General features: G+C 38.4%; 2 protein-coding genes across 9 annotated transcripts; one reads left to right on the forward strand and one right to left on the reverse strand.

The window, feature by feature from the left end:
* Positions 1 to 19: 19 nt before the first annotated feature.
* On the reverse strand, positions 20 to 18778 carry antxr2b (ANTXR cell adhesion molecule 2b). 5 transcript variants are annotated; one of them, XM_029444114.1, is made up of 19 exons: positions 18631 to 18778; positions 18203 to 18368; positions 17977 to 18100; positions 11323 to 11394; positions 10554 to 10625; positions 10280 to 10361; positions 9572 to 9676; positions 8717 to 8785; positions 6986 to 7066; positions 6834 to 6894; positions 5455 to 5550; positions 4670 to 4739; positions 3359 to 3437; positions 2575 to 2670; positions 2362 to 2412; positions 1301 to 1396; positions 971 to 1144; positions 765 to 845; positions 20 to 176 (listed from the first exon to the last, which is right to left on the reverse strand). In XM_029444114.1, exons 5-19 carry the CDS (start codon positions 10616 to 10618, stop codon positions 138 to 140), a joined length of 1245 nt encoding a protein of 414 aa, XP_029299974.1. In that variant the 5' UTR covers positions 10619 to 10625; positions 11323 to 11394; positions 17977 to 18100; positions 18203 to 18368; positions 18631 to 18778; the 3' UTR covers positions 20 to 137. The 5 variants fall into 5 exon arrangements, with proteins under 5 accessions (XP_029299974.1, XP_029299975.1, XP_029299973.1 ...); XM_029444115.1 differs by lacking the exons at positions 17977 to 18100; positions 18203 to 18368; positions 18631 to 18778 and adding an exon at positions 14935 to 15038; XM_029444113.1 differs by lacking the exons at positions 17977 to 18100; positions 18203 to 18368; positions 18631 to 18778 and adding an exon at positions 14359 to 14521.
* Positions 14412 to 21496, forward strand: LOC115016401 (progestin and adipoQ receptor family member 3-like). Of its 4 annotated transcripts, none has more exons than XM_029444116.1 (7): positions 14412 to 14549; positions 14990 to 15235; positions 15715 to 15877; positions 17947 to 18102; positions 18185 to 18382; positions 18601 to 18691; positions 19306 to 21496. In XM_029444116.1, exons 2-7 carry the CDS (start codon positions 15039 to 15041, stop codon positions 19446 to 19448), a joined length of 948 nt encoding a protein of 315 aa, XP_029299976.1. In that variant the 5' UTR covers positions 14412 to 14549; positions 14990 to 15038; the 3' UTR covers positions 19449 to 21496. The 4 variants fall into 4 exon arrangements, with proteins under 4 accessions (XP_029299976.1, XP_029299979.1, XP_029299978.1 ...); XM_029444119.1 differs by having other exon boundaries at positions 14428 to 14549; positions 15025 to 15235; XM_029444118.1 differs by having other exon boundaries at positions 14460 to 14599.
* The last annotated feature ends 3269 nt before the right edge of the window (positions 21497 to 24765 follow it).

Consider the following 24765-nt stretch of genomic DNA (forward strand, 5'->3'; position numbering starts at 1 on the left):
CAATCAAACTACAGAATATTATATATAATAAAGACATTTATTTACAATACACGTTGAATCCAAGCAATCATCTCTGAGTGTACATCTCAGCCAAAAACTGGGATAAAGTGAAAAGTGTCGATGGTCATGTTTGAACGTCAGTGACTCTGAACTCTGGTGAAGTTAATGCAGCGGCCCTGCAGACAACAGAAGTACACAGAACACACACTACAGTCAGATGACTTTATCACATTAAGTGGCAGATTAAGAGTTTTTAAACAGAATATGATATAAAACAACCTAAGCAAACCAGATACATGTGAAGAAACCTTTTCCATTTTAAACATGCCTGCATCAAAGGGACCAGAGGGACACAATATGAAGATAAATCATCCAAAACAGTAAATGTCAGAAGAAAACAAACAAGTCTGTAGCCTAATCGAGCGGTTCTTGACGCCACGTTGTGGAAGCGTTAACATTTCTGTTATTTCTAAGTTGATGCAGTAAGCTGTTAATCGTCTGTTGGGTGGATAATTATAGGGGGAAGATAGGGCTGTATTATTTTCTGTTATCTAATTTAATCACTGTGCAATACGGCGCATCCATTTTCTAATCAAATTAACGAGTGATACGGCAAAAACAGAATTATTTTGTGGTGTCTGCAGAAAGTCCCGCAGGAAGAAGTGATGATCAAAGTATTCTAAATTGATACGCAGCACTGTTTCCTTTCATCCGACGGGTTTTAATTGTTTTGTTTAATTGGAAATACTGCAGATGTTTGTTACCTTGTCCTGAGTTGTCGGCCTCATGATCGCCACTCTGTCGTACTGTCTCCTTAATAATGCCCGCAATGCATCAAAGCGCCCCTAAAAGTCAAGTTAAATCAATTAAGGTAAAATGCAGATAAAGAATGCCATACAACATGCACATCCCAACGTGTGTGTGTGTGTGTGTGTGTGTGTGTGTGTGGTTAATGAGGTTATTGTCTCACCTTGATGGGAGTGTACCATTTGGACTGTGATGGGGGGTTGTAGATAGGAGGAAGTCGTGGCGGGGGTCGGGACATAATGGGCTCCTCCTCTCCCTCCGGCATAGTGACCACAGCGTTTTTGGTTTTCTCTAGACGTGACCCTTCCTCTGTGGAGCCCATCTGCCCCCAACGCACCTACAGACAGACAGACATCACAGACAATGAACACACACAGACTCCCCAATAAACAATGTGTGTGTTTCGTCAACACTTTGCCAAATTGTTGAAGTTTTTCTAAATGAATGTTGGTAAAAACATAAAAAAAAAAAAAGGTTCAATATTTCTATTCACCTCCATGCGTTTGATTCCTCCAGGACCTCGGCCTCCATAGTATGAAGCGTCCACTGTAGGCCACCTGTGTTTGGGTGAAAGATCTTCTTCTGGCTCCTTGAAAACAACAGAAGTCAATTGAAACAACTTTACAGTGAGTTCCAGAGGGGGAAATGTGCCCAAACCAAGCCTGTGTATTGTGCACTTTAAAATGAGAACACTGAACTTTAGACTGTTCATTTTCAAAATGTAAACGAGGATCAATACTTTAGAGCCAAGTTTAGGGATGCTTTCTTGATTAAACAATTAATCGTTCAAAATAGTGAAACATGTTCATCCCTTTCTCAAAGCCCAAGGTGATGTCTTTAAATGTTTTGTCATTACAAATCCCAAAGTATTCACTTTAATAGGATATAAAACAGAGTAAAGCAGGAAATATCTATATTTTAAAGTATGTTAATTGCATTTTCTGCCCTTTATGTAAGAAAAATGTTTCTGTCTATCAACTAATTGATTAGTTGGCTAATCGTTGCTGCTCCTGCCAAGTCCTTCAGTCCTATCTATCTATACTTAATGTGATTATATAATGCCATGACTAACATCTTCAAATGAGTCAACACCAAACAATCCACCCTGGCTGAAAGCTGAAGCGGATAAGTGATGCAGTATCACTAACAGCCAGTAGAAGCTGCAGTAGAGATCTATTCAGCTTCTTCTATCTTTTAATCAGCATCCTTTCCTCTGCATTATGGTCCAAGTTGCTAATTTCACTCCTTCTTTTAAGTGTGGCAACTAAAAATATCTTGTTTTACTAAAAACAGTAGGTATGTTTAGTTCTGCTGGTTAGATTCTTCTTCTTACGAAGTTGCAATATGTTCCTAATAACCTTATGTATAAGAAAAGGTGGTAAATAGGAAGCGTAGAAAACCCAGATGATGACTCTGACGTGTTGGTCGGACTATAAAGTGTTCAGAGTTTGGACCTCTTCGGATTGTTTTCCTTCTCAATGCATCTCAGAAGTGGGTGAAGTTGTGCCAGACCTACTAAACTGTCAAATAACAGGTGAAAATATGTTTACTCACAATGACAGGAGGTGGCGGAGGAGGGCGTGAGGGGGGTGGGTCTCTGATCACCTGAAAGAATCAATATGAAAAAGTAATACACTTAAAATTGTCAGGAAACACAGGAACCCTCGGCCAAACCTCCATGAATAACAATAGCACTTAACTATGGTTTGTGCGTCCACGCGGCCTGAATTGGAAATATTCATGCACATTCATAGACTGTAAACTCACCACAGTGCAGCACAGAGGCCAGAACCACCAGAATAAAGCCAGAGCCAGTAACAGCAACAGAGCCAGCAGCAACCAGAGCACCCAGATCCCATCTGACTGCATTAAACACACTCATCAGCTCCACTCATTATACCAAGCTCCTGGAGAGGTCTTTATGTATCTTGTATTATCATTACACTGGCACCAATAGCACTGAGGCATGTGTAGGTCCTCACTGACATACTTGTTTACCCATTTTTAAAAAGGCAGGCTAATGATGGGTAAAGCTGGCTGTTTTGCTCTATAAAGTAAACTGCATAATTGTTTTTCTTGAAAGTTTTTCATTGTATTATTTTTGTTTCTCGAAAGGCACTTTCTAAATACAACGTACTTATTTACTTACTTGATACTGTAGTGCTACTATTGGAACTAGAGAAGACAATTTCTGAAGAAATTGCGGTGTGAAGGGTGGATGTTGAAAAGCTAACGCTGAGCTGCATGTACATGTATACAAGTACAAGAAGAAGGTGAAGTGTTATGAATAGTTGGGAAATATTTCTGAAATGATGAAAGCTGTGATAAAAATAGTAGAGCTCGTGTCCTAAGAGAGCTAAACGTTCCAAGGTTTGAATTTAGGTTCTACGTTAAATAATGTGGAACTAGTTAAGTGCCGAGAATAATAACATGAAATTAAATTAAAAATAAAGTTTTGGTGTAGAATAATATGCTTCCAGCATTCACACCCAATTATTGGCAACCTCACAAGAAAGGTGTTTGTTTTTGTTACTAGATGATTGGTACTCACACATCTCGTAGCGTAGATAGTGATGGGACTGGAGATGTAGGATTGTCCATTGTTCAGGCTGACCAGCACTTCGATTGATCTGCAATTATTAGACAGAATGACACCAGAAGAACTATTAACAGCTACATGTGATGTTCAGTAAGCCGTCAGTGTGCGGGGAAATACAGAGGACCATGGTGAGAGGGCGCGTGTGTGTTTATGGCGGTCAAAAATAAGGTTTATTGACAAAGTTGACAAAGTTTCTTGGCAACCGTTTCCCAGTTGACTTCCCAACACCATCAGTGACAAGAACATTGACCCACTGAAAAAGTTGCCATTCATATTCTTATCATTTTTTCACCAGATTTCCTTATTTGTCAATATAGTTTGCAGTTATTGGATATTGTTTCAGCTTTGTCCCTGGGAAATTATAAGACTATGCATGAGTGTTTGTAGTGGGGGAGTGTTAGAGAGTGGGGTGAGACATGATGGAAAGTGAGAGGCGACTGGGGACAGATTGGGGGAGGGGGGGGGGGGGGGGGTATTGTTTGAAGTGGGCCAAGTTAAATCAACTTTGGCTCGCTCTCTAAATGCCACAGAGATATTCTGGTCAGACTGGATTCAGTTCCTCCAGCACTTCGAGCTGCTGATAGTTCTACTGTAAACATGGCTCTTGTTTCTGTCTCCATCACACACACACACAACAGGTTTGATTCTAACCTGCTGCATTAGCACAGGACTAGTGGTGTTTCTGATGGATTGAAGCCGACACATTATTGCAAAGGAGGCTTTTTTATTATCCATCAGCTTTGAGAAGTGTTCCCAAACATTAGTGTTGAGCAAATGAGGAACTTCCTTTAAAAGCCTGGGTCGAGCCTGTATTTGTCAGAAAAATACCACAGTAGTGATGTCATAAAATGAAGTCATGCCAAAAGACTCTCCATAACTGGACTTTTCTTTCTGAACTGCAGCAAAACAAAGTATTCAGAGAAAAACGAGGACAGAAGGACAACAAGCTGACCATGTGACGATGCGTAATGAATGCTTCAGTCACTATTTTCGGTTTTCAAACACAAGCGTGGATTCTCAGCTGTGGATTAGGAAATTCTTGTGGCGGTTTATTTTGTGGGTAACTGCAACGATACACCCTTAACTTTGAATCACAACGACCAGAATTCTATATTGTGACTAAACAATTCCATGATTGTGATTACATTTGTAATTACAGTTTGAGTTGTTTTGCCTTTAAGAAGAAACCATGTGCTTGTATCAAGCTCAGTTGCTTTTAACTTGCAGCTTGTTTACGGTTTCACAGTTTGTGTCTTGACTTACTGTCCGACCTCTTGCAGGACAGGAGCTGGACACAGTAGATAGCCGTCTCTCACTACATTTGGCTTCTGGTCTGAGAAGAGGAAGAGACCGAAAACTGTGAGAAGTTGTACTGCCTATAAAGAAAGGATGTTCTTGCAAAAACATTACAAAACAAATGTAAAATACTCAAAAAAGTACTATGACTTTACTGAAATGAAAACACATCACTCTGGCTTGCAAAACAAAAGAGTCTCTTCGTGCAATCTGACCGGCCAATAGAAATGCTGCTTATGGTGTTTTTTATAAGTAATATGACACAGCCAGAAGAAAGATTCAAAGCAACAGATATTTAAAAAAAGAATGAAAGAAATTCCAGCAGAACAGATACAAACAAAGGAAGACAAGATACAGTCATGTCCTCTCTGTGACATTAAGAGGACATCGATCTGTTAATAGTCTAATGAGACAGAGCATGCTCTCCCTCCCTCGGCTCAGCCTCATAATGTGTCCTCTGTTCTCCGGCTGAAGTCAATAAAAAGCAGCCACTGTTTGTTTCTGGACGTCGTGACTCTGACTTTCCACTGCAGCACAGACATCTGCACGTCGTATCACATTTCCCTTCATACATGATGTTACCACAAAGTGTATTGCAGGATATGGGGATGAGTAGCACACTTGATAAATCGCTTCATACCACCAGGGTTACAATAGGTGCATCTTTAGCATTAGCATCCATATGACAAGTGTGTATCAGCTGACCTCTGAAGCACAGCTGTGTAAATCATGAGTGTGTTGCGTTTACTGACCGTATGTCTTTTGATTGACAGTGAGGGAGCAGAGTATGTTGTCTGTCCTCCTGGATCCGCTGAAGCCACTGCCCCTCAGCACCACACTGAAAGACTCTGAGAAATATTGGACATATAAATAAATAAATAAATAAATAAATAAATATATATATATATATATATATATATATATATATATATATATATATATATATATATATATATATATATATATATATATATATATATATATGGTGATTTAGCAAAGGAAAGTCTACAAGACAAAGAGTCTACAGCCGTGCTTGTGGCTCAGGGTCAGATGCTCCCCAGCTCTGTATATGCTTAATATGGCGTGGGCTATTGTGGAAATTAGTCAAAGAGGTTTTTTGTGTTCCCATGCACTGCCGTATTACAGGCCTCCACTTGAGGAAATCAAAAAACACTTGAAAAACAATTACCCAATATAGTGTTTTACCTTATAACTATCCATTTATAACCACATAATCTACATTTAGTTTTTTATTGTGTGGTCCAAAGGCCACATTTTTTTAATAGTACGGCATGCAGCAATAAAACATGCTGGGTTTGTGGATGAACCCGACTCAAACAAGAGATTGAGTCAAGTTTGAGTAAAGTTGTATCCACAGATCCAGCCATATTGTATGTGACCCGGATCACCACGGATGTAACAATTGTTTTTGGAAAACCATCAAAATCAAATCAAATAATAACCATTGGATTTGTTGTGATTATAAAAAAGGTGTTTTGAAGCCTTGATACATAAAACAATACAATTTAAGAAACATGTTAACTTGAGTGTTTCGCATGTTTAACGTTCTTCGTTAATCCTAGTTTAGCTAACATTAACTAATTAGTAATTAACACAAATTCCAGCTGCAGCTGATAGGAAAGTTAGTTTTGCAGGTAATTAGTCGTAAACCAAATAATTGGACAAATCTTTACTTGATGATGGTGCTATATCGAAAGTTAAGGGATCACCAAAGTTATTACAATTCACATTAAGGGAAACATGAATGCCTAATTTTACAGCAATCCATCCAACAGTTGTTGAGACATTACACAACAGATATGACTGATGCTAAAAGGAAGTCGGCAGACCACTACAGTCATTAGGCTTCATCCTCTGGGGACCATGAGAGTCTGTACAAAAGGCAATTTATGGTAATCTGACAAAGATAATTGAGATATTTCAGTCTGGTGGTAGACCAACGGACAGACCAACGGACAGACCAACGGACAGACCAACGGACAGACCAACACTCCCATCACTAGAGTCATGCTGCTTGTGCGGTTCAAAAATGCATTTTTACATAATAATGTCATTTATTTACACCATATTTTTGCAGCATTATGGAACAAAGTCGTCACCATTAACTTACCATTCACACAAACACTCGACGGCTCTATTGTGAATACATCTGCGCATGTCTGCTTCAGGATCTGTGTAGAGATACAGCAACAGCTCAGGTTGTTAAGTCTGATGTCGCTCTCACATTGTGTGTCACTGAATGCTTTTGTCATGTGACCTCACCGAGTTGACGATGTCTTTGAGGGCATGAAACCCGGAGAGCACTGGGAAGACTTGTTCCGTGCTGTCTGCTATTTCAGCAAGCTGAGACAAAAAATAAAAGTTTACCCACCTCTGAATTCATGCCATTTTAAGATCTCATATGAAGAACTTTACATTTCAGTGTTCATCGGTTGCTGCCTCTCTGGGAGGTCTTCTGCTCGTTTGGGTTCAGTGCTTCAGCATTGTTTAGGGAGGAAAAGTCTGTCTCTAGGAGATGAAAGCTCTGGACAGCTGGCTGAAGCTTTCATCTCATCTCATTAATGATCGCAGAACAGGAAGCTTTCCTGGCATTATTTAATTAGAGACCGATCTAATTACTTCCTCCTCAGACCGGGCAGGGAAACTCTTGCACCCGTTGACTGCTGAATATGTCATGAGTTATGTTATTTCAGAGCCATTCAGATATGCTTATTAATACTTATTACACACAATAATACTGTCACTCTAATGTGATTAGGCTGCTGCAAATGCAAAGCAAACAACACTAATGCAGGAATGATCCAGGGGCTGTGCTACGATGGAGGCCACTTTAAAGGAAACATAGTAGTATCATATTTCTTAACAAATTTAATTACAGTTTTTTTCTTTACACTGTAAATGTTATTTTGGATAACTTATGACCTGGTGGTAAGTGTAGGAAAGATCACATGTTACAGCAAGGCTACAAACACTGAACAATGTTTCGTCAGATCTTTTGATGTGGGGTTTTATGAGGTTCTCATCCATAGTCAGTGTGTTACCTGCATTAGATGGCGGACGGCACATCGCCAGTTTGGAGAAACAAACAGGAGCAGCACTGATGTAAAGCAATATACTGCTGAGGGACGGGGGCAGCTGCAAAACGTGTTAACGCAACCTAAAATGATCTATAGCCCTCTAAGTGTATGCTATTTTTAGATTTATTTCCACAGCTTTACCTTAATGTCAAACAGCCTTTTTGCACAGGCAACTGAAGATGTTATCTATGTTCTCTTCAAAGCCACCAGACTCTATTAACAAAAAGAGTCATTTTACCTCGCAGAACACAGAAGTTGCTGGTTTACTGCAGCCTCGATCGGTTAGTTAGTCAGTGTTACTGCGTGAATCCAAACTAACCCTTTAAAACACAACACAAGTCACAGAGAAGTACCTCATTCAAACCCACTTAGATAATCCAAACTAACTCCTTTGTACTTCTTACAGTCAACACAGTCAGCAGACGGCATTTGGGCTCATTGTTATTCAGCATGAAAAACTACCTTGAGGACACATCGAGGTTTCATCCTTACTTCTTTGTTCTGAGCTCCCTTTCAATAACTTAATACCTGCACAGGAAGAAATCAACGCGTCTCCAAGGATATGACAACTCAGAACATGCTGCCTTAAGGCTTTTACAAACATTATTCCATATTTATACATAAACCAAATGCAGCATAAACCACACACTATAAATCCCTGCCGGCTGCTTGCTGTTCTGTCCTGGAGGTTCCAGTTGAATCAAACAGACTAAGCAACAAGGTGAAGGTATGTTAATAAATCTAGGGCCAAAAACAGCAGTCTATTGAAGATCTGACCTCAGCCTGACCTAACACACGCTCACACACAGAAAGACAAATAAACGCTCAGTGTTTGAACAACCAGCAGTATCAGTAACAGAGAGAAGTGTTCTTTCTCACAGCTGCTGAATGGCCAAACGAGTGCAAGTCCTCCTACCTGTTTTTGGTCAAAGTCCATGACCCCGACACAGTACACTCTGGCTCCAAACCCTCTGGCTTTGTCAGCCTGGGAAGCAAAACACAAAGAGTGAAGTCCTGAGTCAAATCCTGCTTCTCCTGACATAAATCCATGTTTGTTATCAGAAAATAAATCATTGATACAAGATCACGAGTGGTTTAGCTTGTTAGGAGTTCAATTATGTCAAACCCTGTATATTCAACCCCAAAATGATTAATTGTATATTAATTACTCATGGCGTGTTAGTTTGAATTGTTGAAGAAAACTTTGTTTTTCACACATGTCTCCGTGGTGAACGACGAATCACAAGATGGAGAAAAGTCTTGATGATGGGGGCCGAGTTTAACAACAGCAAAACAATATCAAAACATCCCTTTACAACTCAGTGTAATCCAAGTCACCTTTATTCAGTCGTGTTTGGGAAGTAGTCCCAAACACATGCGTTTTGGTGAAAACAAATAATTAAATAGTAAGGTTTTAGCAAGCATGTTGTAAGAGTTTGTAAACTTGTGTTTTTATATAGTTCTGCTGTTGTTAAATCCGGCCGCCATTAAGTTTTTTGATTCTTCGTTCACCGTCGAGGCATGCGAGAAAATCTTCTTCACAAATTCAAGGTAAAACGGGATGACTAATAAATATACAAATGGCATGACACACATATCCTTGAAACTGTTATTAGCGTGTTGTAAAACAACAGAGTGTTTGAGATGTATGTGTATGTACAGTACAAGCTCAATTTTGATGGAAACACAAGAACAAGAAACAACAAAGAGAACACAAAGCACATGAAAACATAAGCCATTAGAACTATCTTCTGTAAAGTGTGTGTAATACCTCCAGTACAGCCAGTTCAAAGGGGAAGACCTCCAGCTTCCCATCGGTCAGAGCGATGATGATGCTGGACGACGGCGACGTTTGTGTCCTCATCTGCTCCGACACCTGAAGAGTGAAAGTTGACACAAACTCAGTGCAGCTCACACACACGTCCTGAGCACACGTGTTGCTCTGAAATGATAATTGGAGCTGTTTGACGTATCTGATAACATATCATCTACTTTATTGTTTTAGATATAATGACGTGACAGTGAACAGTATGACAGAATGGACCAAAATATACAAAGTACACCAGTTGTTTTGGTTGTTTAAAGGAGACATATCATGCTCATTTTCAGTCTCTTTACTCTTTACTGTCTCTTTAAGAATCCCTTCCAAAAAAGCCCAGTCTACTCTGATTGGTCAGTGTTTCCCGGTCTTCTGCATCTGTGCTCTTAGCATCTCTTCGCCGAAATTGGGAATGATTATAACAGCACTGTAGCAGCACTTTCTACCTATATATGTATAGTTGTGACATCACAACCCTACAGAAGTCCCGACGGCTCGTTTAAATGCACAGTTTCAGTATACTGGGCTGTGTGCATTTCTCCGTTACTTGAGCGTTTTGATACTTCCTCAGTATCTATATAGCACCAAGACCTGCTTTATAATCGAAAAAACACAGAACAGGTCAATAACAGTAATACGGTATTAGATGAGCCTACCTACCGCTTTCATGCCTTCGTGCATGTAGGTTTCACCAGCAGGTTTGATTTGGCTCAGCTTTTCCAAACCCTCATCTATCTTAGACCTGATCACAAAACATGGACAAACACAGTTTAAATAAAGACTGCTCAGTTTCTGTGTGATCTGCTTATCTGTGCTATGGTCTTTTTTCAGTGAGGAGGAGGAGGAAGTGGAGGAAGATGGGCTAGAGAGTGAGGTAGAGAAGGAGAGAAATAGAGAAATAGAAGCAGGAAGTTTTAAAAATGTAATCTGGTACCTGTCTCCAGTTAGCGGCAGTATTACAACTGCTTTGGCTGAAAAGACGATGTAGGAAACCCTCATCCTGGGACTGAAACACGCACACATACAGGAAGCTTGTGAATCTTATCAGCAGTACAGAAACATACAATCTGAAACTAGGTTTTGTATATTTTAAGGACAAAAATTATAAGTGGGTTCGGTCCTTTCTCGATACATACTTTTGCTATTATTTTTGTTGTACAGGAACTTATTGTGTGCAATAACAATAAAGTTGAATCTAACCTCATAACATTACACAACGGGACAAACCCTAGTACGCCACAATAATACATGACACAACACAAGATTATTTATATTAGTGGTAGACCTATCATTTGGGTCGATTAATGCCAGGGAATTGAACCCCTAGCCTTGCCACTTCCTTGCTCTACCCTTCGGGCTGTGAAGGGGCACAGGACTGCCTGTTGTGGTCAGCACCAACTTCCACATCTGGACAGATGTTTTGCTCTCATATTTAGCAACCAGTTATTAAACCTAAAAGTATCACACACACACACACACCCTCGGGACTGTTAACCAGAGGAGTTTAGGAGCAGTTGGCTTGTATGATGTCTGCTGCCCAGAATAAACATGGTCTACTTTCTACTCACTGTTTGCACAATAAGACCTATGACGACTGTAAAGCACTTTTTCACTTGGTTTTGAACTGTGCTATATAAAGTGCTGCACTATTCCAAAAAGGTGCAGGAGAGAGAGGAAAGGGATACAACAGTCACTTTACTTACCTGACAAACCTGTTGGTGAGCTGCTCCACAAATCCATAGATCTCATCCCAGTGTCCAAACACACTGCCTGACCTGCAGAAACAGGCAGCACCAGAGCGATAAATCAAACCCACCCAAACATTAAGTGTCAAATATGTCCAACACAAGATTTAACACCAAACCTTGAAAACAACAGGGGGAGGTCTATCAATACATTAAACTCACTTTAATTTGTATAGCTTATATCTTCTGTATAAAACGCATAAATTGACTTTTGCTGCAACAGAATGGGTCAATTTATTCTAAGGGTTTAGTTTGTTCATACTTAACAATGTCATAATACACTGAGAGGAACTCTGGAGGCAGTAAAAAGAAACTCTCTCCAAGTATACACTTCAAACACTGATAGTCAGAACAGAGCCATACACGGAGCGGACTTAGTCAGACTGTTATATATACACTGTGATATTGGTGTTTCCCTATTGGCTCCTCTATTCCTCCAAACATACACTTGTATGCAGACAGATATTATAATCTGTATTTACTCACCTGTCTAAAACAAAATAAATATCAAACGCTCCATCACAAGATGTGTCCTCGCCAACATGCAACGATGAATTCACACAAACACTTAGAAAAAGTAGGATTTGGCAACGTATCCATATCAGATCCATAATCCATGCATTTCATGTCAGCAGTATGTTTGTTAAAAAATATTAATAATCCCTAAATCAGCAGGTATGAGTCTTCCGTCATAATCACAGCATCAACCCGGCGGTTCACATGCTGAATCACTGCTGAGTGGAAGTACATGTGGGTTCTCTGACAGCACGCTGATAATGAAATAAACTGGGCAGGGCACACAGCCGCTGCACACCACCATCAAACCGGCAGCAATACAAACAGAGCAGGACTTCTCGCGGGATTCTTCAAATTAAACTGGAGAAATCAACTACTCTACTACTATAGTAATACTAGAAAATATATTTAATACATTATTATTCCTGTTATTGTTTGATTCGATGCTAGCTTTGATGCTATATGTATTTCAATGTAATTATTGATTTATTAAACAAGGAAATTGCACAATCCAGTGCTGTAAATGTCCCAGAATAAGCCAAAAGTCTGTTTTTCTAATATAGACCCTGTACATATGACATATAAGTGACCCTAAAAAAAACTATTGTAAACGAAATAATTTGTGAAATAAATATTAATACCAATTGTATTCTTATATACTATATCTTACTCCATGATGCTTTTATTTTGAAGGCCAAATCATTGATGTTCCTGTGTTGTAGATACCATCTAGAACTTGACTTTTGGTTGCCAGAGCAGCTGGCATAAATAGAGATACAAATATAAAGATTGACAGGCTGACTTTTCGGATCACTTAAAAAATATTTGACCTATAAAGACTCCTGAATTTTAAAACAGAAATTAAGGGAGCCATATCCCCCTCCTATAAACCAACGAATACCTTCTTGTTAGTATTTGAAGGGTTTTAATTAGGGTGCCATGTTTTAAAATGTAATACAAATCTGCGCCTCAGTCAAAAAACAATTTAGAAGTGGCATATTATATGAAAAAATCCTAATAATGATGTCTTTAATCTTCTAAGCACAAACAAGTGCATCATGCTCCTGTAAATCTATTGCAGATGTAAAACAGAATTGAATAACTAACACAATGCCAACAAGAAGAACGCCCTTGGTGTGTCACAGGGATTTGCTGCCTTGCATGATCCTGATCCAAAATGAGACTCCCAACAGGAAATTAAATCTACAGTTTTGTCTCACGAGCAAAGACTGGACTTATTTATTTCTTCCAAGCATGTCTCTTCAACACAACCATGTCCTCAAAGGCACAGTTTATCATGTTTACAGACACACGCATCATATAAAGCAAAATTCCTTCTCACAAACCTTTACATGCATGTCAACAATTTACATCATTTTGTTATTGTGTGGTGCAGTGATGTAATTATATATGTCATTGTGTTTGCAGGGATGCAATGCACCGACTGACTGCGGCTTCCCACTGCGTTCAATTGTAACGTTTAAAGAGGATGACGTCATAACAGTAAACAACTCAAATAATGACTTACCAAAGTCATTGTGTCAGCAAGTTGATCTATTGTGTTTAATCTTGTGCCAGCCAGGGATCCCCCTTGGATATTTATTTCATGTAAGGCCGTTATGGATAATGTGATCTGTGCTTTATTTTTAAGGAAGATACTGACTGGAAGACTGTGTGCAGAATGACTAAAATATAGCCGTAAGATGTAGTCATACCAAAACTATTTAACCCTCTCCTGCCTGAGGCCTTGGGACAAGTTGAGAAAGAATATGATAATGTCAGACAATGTGAAATAAAACTTGAACTTACTTCAAACAACTTGAAGCTACTTAAAGTGGAAATAAAAGGAAAAGGGATGATAAGGCCTACATTTAAAATGAGAAAAGTTACAGAGGAATGTATTCATGAGTTGAAACCAAACCTACAGTGAACCATGTTTGACGGGGATAGGATTATGGGATGGGAGAAAATTGTTTAGTTTCAGATCATTCACTTAGTTATTTTTCCATGTATATTTCTACGTATATACAGTATGCATGTGTGTATGTTTACAGCATATGTGTATTTTGTATATATTTATACACACTGGTAAAAAGACTGATGGCTCTTCATTAATACCACTGCTGGTTACGTTTATGACCAGTCAATCCCTCCATCAAAGCCATAACAAATGACATTTTTAGGGTGTAGCCACAAGTCTGGTCTATTAAATTAAAAACATTCATACAGTCAGTAAACAGTTTGCATTGTAATTAAACAGTTTTCATGTCAGCTGTGGTGGGGATAGTTATCAGCTCAAACAACTGCAATAAAAGATACCTACTGCAGGACATGCTGAAGGACTTCATTCTAAACCTTTGACACATTAATTCAATATAGGATTTTAAATATATTTTTTTGCAGAAAAACTCAAGAGACTATTTTTATTTTATTTTTTAAATTGAATAAATGGCTCCGGGTACAATCCGCCACACTTACCAGATGATGGCAGTAATGTAGCCCAGCGTTTAGTCGTTTCCTCTCAAAAAGAAGAAGAAAGGTTAGCTGGTGTTATGTTAGCTGAGGATAGCTAAAGATGTATTTCTTTTAAGGGAATGCTACATTAATAGTCATCCGGATATGACTGAATTGCCTGAACAAGGGCGCCGAAGGTCGGGCTGCGACTAATGGTGAGCTTTGTAGCCCTGTAATCAGTGCAGCTGGAATCTTGCCTGTCAAGGTTAGCATCGACGTTAGCTAGCCGGGTATGTAGCCTGCTTACATGGCTTGACACTAACACACCGGTCTGACATACAGTTTGAAGATGTCAGTATGTCTGCTTTGCTGCTTTAAAACGCTTTATTTCAAAGTGAAATAGATTTTAAAAAACGCAGTGTTACAGTGCGGTAAACATGAACACCAACTAGCTTGAGCTAATTTAACATTCACGTGTAGCTAAACACGTTTTTCAAATGGGATTAATCAACACTGGAAATGGTACCACACACACACTAGATGTTAGCACTGTTTTCTGCTCTTGAACCTCAATCCTGTCACTTGAAAAAACAGTTTTACCTGAACTACAGGGAGCTGTCTCTTACTAACGTGATGTTCATGTCTTCAAACTCAGCCTTAACCTCCCCGGCTTGCCTTGTACCTGAGCAGCTTCTGAGGTCAAGATGCTGCTGAAGATGCCCCAGAAGCTGCTGAAGACTGCTCACTACATAGAGCTGGGCAGCTACCGGCACTGGCCGGTGATGATACCCCAGAGGATAAGACTGTACACCTACGAACAAATCCCCCTCTTTCTCAAAGAAAACCCCTACATCACAGACGGCTACAGGGCACACCTGCCGTCCAAACTCTGCCTGAGGAGGTGGGAGTCATGTTGAAATATATATATACTTCTAATATCAGAGTTTAAGACGTATTCACTTAATACTGTTCAATGGAGTATGTCTTTTTGGATTATTTGGAATTTTCTGATTATGCAACTATCCTGATCCTCATATACTGCTGCTATTGTTCCGACGGGTCAAAGCCTTGAACTAGAAAATAGACCTGGGCCAGTGCTTGAAGTTATGTATCCTGTGCAAAAATAGAAATTGGAAGTTCTTTTAATATTTATTTTTGTGAGCTTCTGTAAAGACTGCTAGTTCTCATTATAAAAATGATCCGTGTTGTAACCATGATCTGTGTCTCAAACTATGCCGTGTTGGGTTCTTGAATGTGAGGGAATTGGGCCTGGAAAGTCCTTGAAAAGTCCTTGAATTTGATGTCTAAGAAGGGGTGGGAACCCTGTGGTGGGTGCGTTGTTAACACTTGCACATCTTTGTTTCTTCTTCTCTGTTGCAGTATTTTCATGTTGTCCAATGAGACTGTGAATATTTGGACCCACCTTTTGGGTTTCCTGCTCTTTTTCTCTCTGGGGGTCAACGACCTCTCCACAGTACTGCCAGCCTCTGGAGCGAACAGAGAGGACTACGTCATCTACGCTATAGGGCTGTTCTGCTTCCAGGTAAAACTGTTGACTGTTGATTGGCTGACTAGAGAGTGACAAAAGCTGGGATTTTCTAGAGAAGTTGACCATATCAGAGAAAGTCTCGTTGCTTACTGTGTTTAGACATGAAACTTAAAGATGTTGTGATAAAGTGTGTTTCGTGCTGAATATAATACGTTTTTCTTAGTCCTCCCAGCACAAAGAGTGTGTCTGAAATGTCACCGCTTTGACAGTCAGCCTTTTATTTATATTTTACAGCAGGTCTTAGTTTATTATAAACATCTTTATTAGCCGAGTATTTGTAATATAAATGAAGTGTGTATAACTGATTCATGTAGGTTCACGTTTCCTGCCACAGGTGCAATCAGTTCACCTCAACCCACCCAGGTGTGTAAGCTGTGTGTAGGTGTAATTGTTGTAAATGTGGGCCGCAGTGTATTGTATTATGAAGAGCAGTAGGAACAATAGGAATAGTAGTGTAGTTCAGAGGTCCGTTGTATCTGTGTTAGCTGTGTACGGTTTGTGTTGTAGGTTGTGTAGCTGATAATGGGATTGGAAAGTTGTCATAAATTACAAGTCTGTGTGATTCCCATTTACAGTAAGTATATAGTGTAGTATATGTTAACCGCCCACCTTCCTTTTTAAACCCTTTATTTGTCCCTATAAGTGCGAGTTGTGAGTATCTAGATCAGGGGCGGGGCACCTCCGGCCTCCGGGCCGTATACGTCCCACGAGACCATTTGATCCGGCCCCCGAGGTAATTCATAAACACGCAAAAAAATCCACTAGAAAAGAAAACCGTGTCATCACGTGGTCATGTCAAAAAACTTCAATATTAAACGAGACGGTCGTTGACATCAGTGAACGCAGCATGGCGAGTGTAAACAAGAGAAATGTGGATGCAGAATGTCGCACTTTCCAGGAGAAATGGACAAACGATTATTTCTTTGTGGAAGTAAAAGGCCAGTGTGTCTAGTTTGTGTGGACGTACTTGCGGTGATGAAAAATAATCTCTACCGTCATTACACCACGAGACATGCCAATCTGCACAAGCTGAAAGGACGAGTGAGTTTGGATAAAGTTAACGCTCTTCGGCGGAGTTTGGCCCAACAAGCAGCTCTCTCCAGAGCGTAACATAAACACATAGAAAGATAGAGAGGTAGACCACCACACCAAGAACAGACTGTTCCACCACTGCTGTGCAATTATCACTGCCATGTGCAATACTCACTTTATTTTCTATCAACCACTTGGTACTTATATATTTTTTATTCTATTTAATTATTGTTTACTGCCTTTTTACTTCATATGTTCTTTTGCTGTGACAAGATACATTTCCCCGTTGTGGGACTAATAAAGGATTTCTGTTTTCTGATAAAACAGAAAGATACATGGAGAAAAAAGTTGCTTTTTTGCACAGCATAAAAGAAGGATGAAATGAATGGCTGTCTTTAAAAGATTTGCAGAGGTTATGAGTTCAATAATTAGTATGGCCCTCGAAGGATGTTGTAAAAAATAAAATGGCCCTTGATAGGAAAAAGGTTCCCCACCCCTGATCTAGATTGTCCATAAAAATCATTATTTATTTATTTATTTGTATTGTAGTCGCAGAAAGATTTTGTGAAATTCCAAAATAGAAGATTTACTTTTATAAAAAAAAATAAGAAAACATAAAAAGGGCAGCCAAATAACATTTCATTATCAATTAATCTGCCGATTATTCTTCTAGATATTTTTCTAGTTTGTTCTATAAAATGAAAAATATCAAAGTCCATTGTGATGTCTTTTAAATGTCTTGTTTTGTCAGTCCAAAGTTTTCACTTTAATATGATATAAAATAGATTAAAGCAGGAAATCTCCAAAAGTTTGAGACTGAAAACAGCATTTTCTGACATTTTTGCTTGAAAAATGTCTTATTTCTTTTGATTAATCGATTATCAAAATAGTTGCCGATTGTTTTTGTAGTCGATCAACTAATCGTTGCAGCTCTAAACATAAATACATTTGTGTTGGATGTTGTGCGTGCATAAAGATGACAGTCTCACTATCTTCCAGTTTGTAAATGGTACTGCATGTTTTCATCACAGGTGTGCATGTTGTGTTCTGTGGGGTATCACCTGTTCTCGTGCCACCGATCAGAGAAGACTTGCCGTCGCTGGCTTTCCTTGGACTACGCAGGAATCTCTGTCGGCATCCTGGGCTGTTATGTACCTGGGATCTTCTACGCTTTCTACTGTAACGCTGTAAGTGTAACAGTCAAACTTTAATCAAGATATTATACTGATAAAGAAACGGATGCTCATATTTATTTCTCCTATCTTGCAGTTTTGGCGGCAGGTCTACCTGCTGACAGTGCTGTCCCTGATCCTGGCAGTCTTCTGCGCTCAGGTCCACCCTCGTTACCTCAGCAACGACTGGCGACGGATACGCATGACGATCTTCTGCTGTGTGGCCGGCATCAGTGTGATTCCTTCGTGCCACTGGGTCTGGCTCAATGGAGGATTCGCCACTGATGTTGTTCAGGTGAGGAAACGGTGTAATATTAGAAAACGAGCAAAGTGAGAGCTTATGTGAGCTCACATAACCTCTGTATACAGCTGTACAGTTTTACAGCTTGATGAAGAGAAGTGTCCCTCTCGTGGTCATGTGACACGTCTCACTCATGAATATCAGCACTTTCTTCCCCTGACTTTATAATGTCCAGTCATACAAACTTGAGTTTTTTTGTTGTGTGTGTGCAGCTGTTCCTGCCTCGAATCCTAGTGATGTACCTGATAGCTGGATCTGCCTTCCTGTTCTACGTCACCAAGATCCCTGAACGATGTTTCCCTGGTGAGTCCTTCCCCTCCGTCTCTGTGTAGGGTCAAGCTGTAGTGTTAAACCAAGTGAGACATTCAGACATCCGTAATCGATGTTACTATAACGAAGAAGATGTTGCTCTGCCATTAGCTTAGCTGCAGCTGCAGTTTGTTTCTTTTATGTGAAACTCTTCTTGCTCTTCTTTTATTTTTGTGATAGAGAGTAGTGCAAGTGGACAAGAAAAGATTGAACACACTGTATTGTTTCTGTCGTGTTTGGTAAATTATTTTTCACCTGACCTGGAAAATCGGAACAGCTGAAAACGATTGCTTTAATTACACTTAACGAGGGACCGCACAGTTTAAGCCCTTTTCACAGACATGACTTTTTCAAAGCAGGAAAATCACAGGTGTTACTAATAACACTAACGATGGCACCGTAGTATTCAAGTGTCCCAGTAGACCATGACGGTGTAACAGTGAGCTGTGTAATAGGATGTAATAAGGATAGGCTGAACATATTTAGGGCTGTTGAATTTCCTCCTGAAATATATTTTCTACATTGTGAAGAAAGAAGAAAAAACCCCAGTATGTACAGTATTCAGAGCATTTCTCTCCCCCCCCCCCTCCCCCCTCTTCCTCTTTTAGGCCAGCTGAACTACCTGGGCGCCAGCCACCAGGTGTGGCACGTACTGGTGGTGTTGATGTTTTACTGGTGGCATCAGACAGCTGTACACATCATGCAGTTCAGGCACAGCCGGTCCTGCCCGACCCGGAACTTCAAAGTTTAACTGATGAATTAATGTTATAGAAAGGCAATCAGTTGCAGGCTGATAGCTGTAATTGTTAATAGGTTAACTCACTATGTTAATATTCATCAAACACTTCTTACCAGTTAGCTGCTGGATAAAAGTTGCTGCCTAAAGGTTTTTCAAACCACTAACTAACAGAAGCTCTTGACAATTAGCTGCTACGGTGTAAAACTGAGTCTGATGGTAGCTAGTAGCTTTCCACTGAGACGTTGGTTACTGTTTAACAGCTATTAAAACCAGTATATTTAGCCTACTGTTTCAAACAGTAGATGTCAACTAAGAGTGGCTTGACGCTACTTTAAATCTTAAATTCCACCATAACCATAAAGATCAATGCATGAAGCAGGAATTTAGATAGAAGCAGACTAAGGTTTGGTGTTTTTAATTGGTGCTCATGTTATATCATGGTTGGTTTAGATTGTGATTATTATTCTTTTTTTGTGCAGAAGTATTGAAAAAAATATCCATACCGATTTCTTTGAATTTGTGTGAACAATGACCTTTTGTTTGCGTTTTAATTTAGTTTTATCTATCAGCACCTACAAGATAAGATTGTGTGAAATGTCTTGATGAAAGGTGGAAAGAGGAGAACAAAAATCATGACAACTGGAAATTGAACTTATTGACACTGTGAACTGCCCGTCTCTGGGAGAAACGTCTCGAACACCTTAAGTATTGAATCTTTTGCCAAATAGTTAAATGTCAATCAACGATCAATCGATATATAAGAACAAACGTAGGAACCGTATTTGGGCTACGATGCTTTGTTTTCTTAGCCATGCTTGATTTGTGGAAGTTTATTTATTTTATTTTATTTTCCATGTGTACTGTTTTATATGTAAAACAAATAAGGTGGCAGTTATGGAAATTAAAAAATATTTATAGCGGCCTATGCTGTGTTTATATAGTTGTAGCTCAACAAACATATGTATCTCTTACTCTCACTTGAATACACATAGTTCTGTTGTTATGTTCTCGGGGCTATATGCCACTTCAATATAATAGAGGTGAATGGGAGTTTTGTTTAGGAGCTCACAGCATTAAAACGATGACATTTAAAAAAAAATTCAAAAGTGGCTCGTAAACCTGAGCCAATCAAACCATCTGCATGGCTGGAATTAGAAAAATGTTTGAGTTGGACAATAAAGACAACAAAATAAAATTTTGCTGACAATCTAGTGAGTAGTAGCACTTCAGCTCTCACTGTGGCTGATAAGGCAGGTGGATATCAGCCGCAGTGGTTATCAGACGTCACCTCTGCAGCCGTTTCATCTTAAAGCCTATCATAAAGGCTGAGTGTGTGAAAAATCCAGTGTAAAGTGTTACAAGTACCTTAAACATTTCTTTTCCACAGTACACTTTGGAACATATTTTAATGTTAAGTGTTATGTTAAGTGTTTATTTTTCACATAATTCAAATCATGTTTGTGCTTTTATTTGCCTTATTATCTTTGAATAATATTACTGTATACACACTTACTGTTACAATCTGTTTTGGTTCAAGAAGCAAACCTAAACCAGAACTAAAAACGATAAACTCTTGACAAATATCATCGTTGCGGTTACACCACAAGGCCAGTATGGTTTGTTCTTTTTACATAGTACAAATTATGAATGACTTTCTGCTGCAGATCTGGAAGACAGGTGCTGAAAGAAGTGACTTTATTTTGCCTTTGTGACTTCATATTATCATAACCTGCATGATCTTATTTTTGAATGATCTCATGGTTTTATCCTGTGTTTGTGTTTCCCTTGAATATCATTTGTATGGCAAAGCACTGGCGCTGACAAAATGTGTTATATTTATTTCAGTGCCTATGTGAAATTTATATTTTTAAACATTTTGAATGAATAAAGAATGCTGGGAAACAAATTGTTGAGTCTTTTACTTTAATTGATTTTAATGTATTTACCTCAATCTGTAATAATCCCAGTGTCATTGCAGAAAAACTGCACGGCTCTTACCTTTTTAATTCAGATATATTGTACATATTTATTATTTCATTTAGATGTACCGGTATTGTACATATTTATAGTATTTTTATGGTTTTATTGTAAGGTTCTTCTTTACAGCTCTTTCATTTTAATGCAGATATATTGTACATATAGTATGCATATATTTATAATGTTTTCATATATTTATTATAATTTTCTTAACTTTCTTTATTTTCTTTACTTGTTTATTTATATTTTATGTGTTTTGCACCAAAACAAAATTCCTTATACGGAAAACTACCTGGCAATAAACCGTATTCTAATTCAGATTCGTAATGTGCTTGTTTCTGTACACATCATTAAACAATAGAGGGCAGCATTAATACAAAAGTTGCACATTTACAAGCAAGAGTTCAAAGAAAACATGTGTGCACATTGAACATGATACGCTTGTTAAACACTGGGATCTTCTGATGATTCAGCAGGTCCGAGGTCAAATGACATTCTCATAGTGTTGGTCCCTGAAATATATCCTCCTCTCTTTATCCTTATTGTGCACAAGGGCGGGCTCAGTTGCTTCATTCAGATGTATTTAAAAAAACAATCATTTTGTGATTTAATTCTTGCCTAGTGGCAATGTCGTCATCCAGAATGACTGCTATGTTTCCCCAGTGGCTTTGTTTAGTATGATAGTTATGTTAGAAAATGATACGCCATCACTAAATCACCTCATGCAGTAATGAATATTTGTGCAAATGGTGTCTGACACAATGATGAAAAATCTTCCCAAAAATGCATTTGTCTTATAATTGATTTTCACTGGGTTTACAAGGACTTTGTTAAAGGAATAGTTTGAAAATATCATGAGAAATAAGCTTATTCACTTTTTCTTCCAACCCCAACTTTCAACCAGAAAGCGGATGAGCATCTTCACCAAAAAAAGGTTTCCTTTAAGGATACTTTCTTTTTAAATCAACAGTATTATTATTGAGAGGTTTAGTACTGCCTATAGTGAAGGAAAGTCCTTCTTGTGACACAGGTCTTTGTGCTTTAGAGTTTGTACTATGAAACTTTCTTAGAATGTATGAGAAGAATTTCATCATTACTAGTTTCAGTAAAGCAAAGTTTCTTTCAGTTTTGCTGCAGTAGTGAAATTTGTAGATTATATGGTAGCTGTGACACATGCATGACCTTACATTTTCATATAGTTTAACTTATTTAAACATTGACTTCTTGGTGCAGACAAACCGCTGACTCTTAGTAAGTTCAAGGTTAATAAATAAAGTATATACCTGAATGTGTAACTGTGCTATAGATAATTAATTGCATGAACTATATGTATGTCTTTCTGTTTTCAAGAGGGACAGCCACATTAAATGCTGTGATAGTGCCACACAGTCATTCAGAATGACTTCAAACCATAACAAGACATACAATTTCTTTAGTAAATAATACCCATTAGTATATTACCTCATGGACTAATGGATGGTTGTGTGGATCCTGACACAGCAATACTGTGTTAACTGGTAAAGCTGCTCAGCTGTCAGCACTTATCATCATTGTTAGAAACAACTTTCCTTTGGAGGATATTTAATTCTCTTGGTTAGTGACAAAAAGTAAAACTTTGAATTAACGTCTTACATTTTTGCATTTTACGGCATAATTATTGTTGTCAAGTTGTTTTTAACTGTTTTGTGTGTCACTGTCACTAAATTCGATTAAAAACTGTTTACATCGAGGTCTGCAGATTATCTATAGTAACCACAACACTATTTCTGAAAAGACAGATGGCGGCTACATTTTTCAGATGTCATTTAAAAATATCACATTAAAGACGCTAGATGCCAAAACACTGCTTAGAGCTGAAGGGAAACTACAAATTGAGTGATGATTTTATGTTGGGACCTCTTTCATATTACCATGATTCAATGCTAATATAAAAATATTGATTAGTGAAGCTTTAATGTTCCTTCCTTTAGCAAAATAAGATAATTAACATTTGTAATTAATAGATACTCCCTTGATATACAATATGTCTGTTTTCGAAATAATTCAGTCACAGACACATCGTTACTAAAGACTTTGTCAGTTTAATTCAAGTATCGAACATTGAGGCAGTGTTTGTATGTGGGTGTTGATTGTCAACACTGTCAATAACGAAAGTCAGACTTCTCCTAAAACATGATTTAATCTCTATCATGATTCAAGTTAAATTAATGCATGTAAAAAAGTTTGATGACAAAATAAGTGTATGAAAATACAAAATGATTATCTTCTAAATTTACAAACAAGAATGTCAACATTTCATTACAATGGCAGTTCATCAACACTTCTCTTTGATATGGAAATGTTCATGTGAAATTAAAAAACATAATTTTTAAGTATTACATACATAAATTAGGGTTATTTCAAGGCATTATTATTGTTTTAACAGGATAAAAGACTTAGAAAAAACAGTGATAACAACACAGAGACGAAATCTGCTCTTATTTTGAAAGTCACAAAACATTTGATTAAGCATATATCAAATATATGGCTTCACCTGCTGCCATCACTTGAAATATAGACTTCCGAAGCATCAAATGAAGATTTGCTCACATCCAGCACGTGAGAAGGGACCGCAGATGTGTGTAACTCCTTTATTTTTACGAGAGCAGAACATATAGCTGTCATTGTTGAGTGACCAGGGAACAGGGCAGAGTACCAGTGTGTTGTAATGAGCAATGAAGAAAAAGCCCTCATTCCTCCTGATTCACATAAAGCTTCTATTCCTGCCACAAATGAGTGTTTCTTCTTCAAGTCAGGAAGAGTTTAACTGACCTTTTAGACATGATTTTGAGGTCCAATGTTACAGTTGGCACCCCAGGAAATACCACTGATAATGGCTGAATCTCCATGTTTGAACTCTGGACTCCTGGATTAGAGCCATTATGGACTCTAGCCAAAGGCTTGAAGTGATATAAAAGGTTTAAACTGCTTTCATTATTGAATGTTGCTTTTGCTAAAATGATACAAATGTGTTATATGACAGACTCAGCTATTAATCAAAAACGTAATTAGGTTAGTTATTCTAGTTATTCTTTGACTACATCCGACTTTGTACCATGTACCATTTGTGTCCCCTCTATTGAAAAAACAAAAATCTGCTGGTTGACACAAAGCCTGGGAGGCAGATGTCTGGCTCTACTTCATTGTTTTTTGTAAGGCTGCCGCTGAGGAAGGTTAGGAGGGAGCGTCACTAAGCTAGCAAAACGGTTTGTCCACCATATTGTTTTCTTGCTAGAAGAACTGATACTAAAGTACCACTGTATTATATATATATATATATATATATATATATATATATATATATATATATATA

This window comes from Cottoperca gobio, chromosome 12, assembly GCF_900634415.1.
Source record: "Cottoperca gobio chromosome 12, fCotGob3.1, whole genome shotgun sequence".
NCBI lineage: Eukaryota > Metazoa > Chordata > Actinopteri > Perciformes > Bovichtidae > Cottoperca > Cottoperca gobio.

Coding starts and splice junctions, on each gene's coding strand:
- antxr2b (XM_029444111.1), bottom strand. CDS start 11,975: ATGGATCTGATATGGATACGTTGCCAAATCCTACTTTTTCTAAGTGTT. Junction 9,677..10,279: donor TGCACGAAGGCATGAAAGCG/GTAGGTAGGCTC, acceptor TTCACTCTTCAG/GTGTCGGAGCAGATGAGGAC. Junction 846..970: donor AATGGTACACTCCCATCAAG/GTGAGACAATAA, acceptor CTTGACTTTTAG/GGGCGCTTTGATGCATTGCG.
- LOC115016401 (XM_029444116.1), top strand. CDS start 15,039: ATGCTGCTGAAGATGCCCCAGAAGCTGCTGAAGACTGCTCACTACATA. Junction 18,103..18,184: donor ACGCTTTCTACTGTAACGCT/GTAAGTGTAACA, acceptor CCTATCTTGCAG/TTTTGGCGGCAGGTCTACCT. Junction 18,383..18,600: donor TCGCCACTGATGTTGTTCAG/GTGAGGAAACGG, acceptor GTGTGTGTGCAG/CTGTTCCTGCCTCGAATCCT.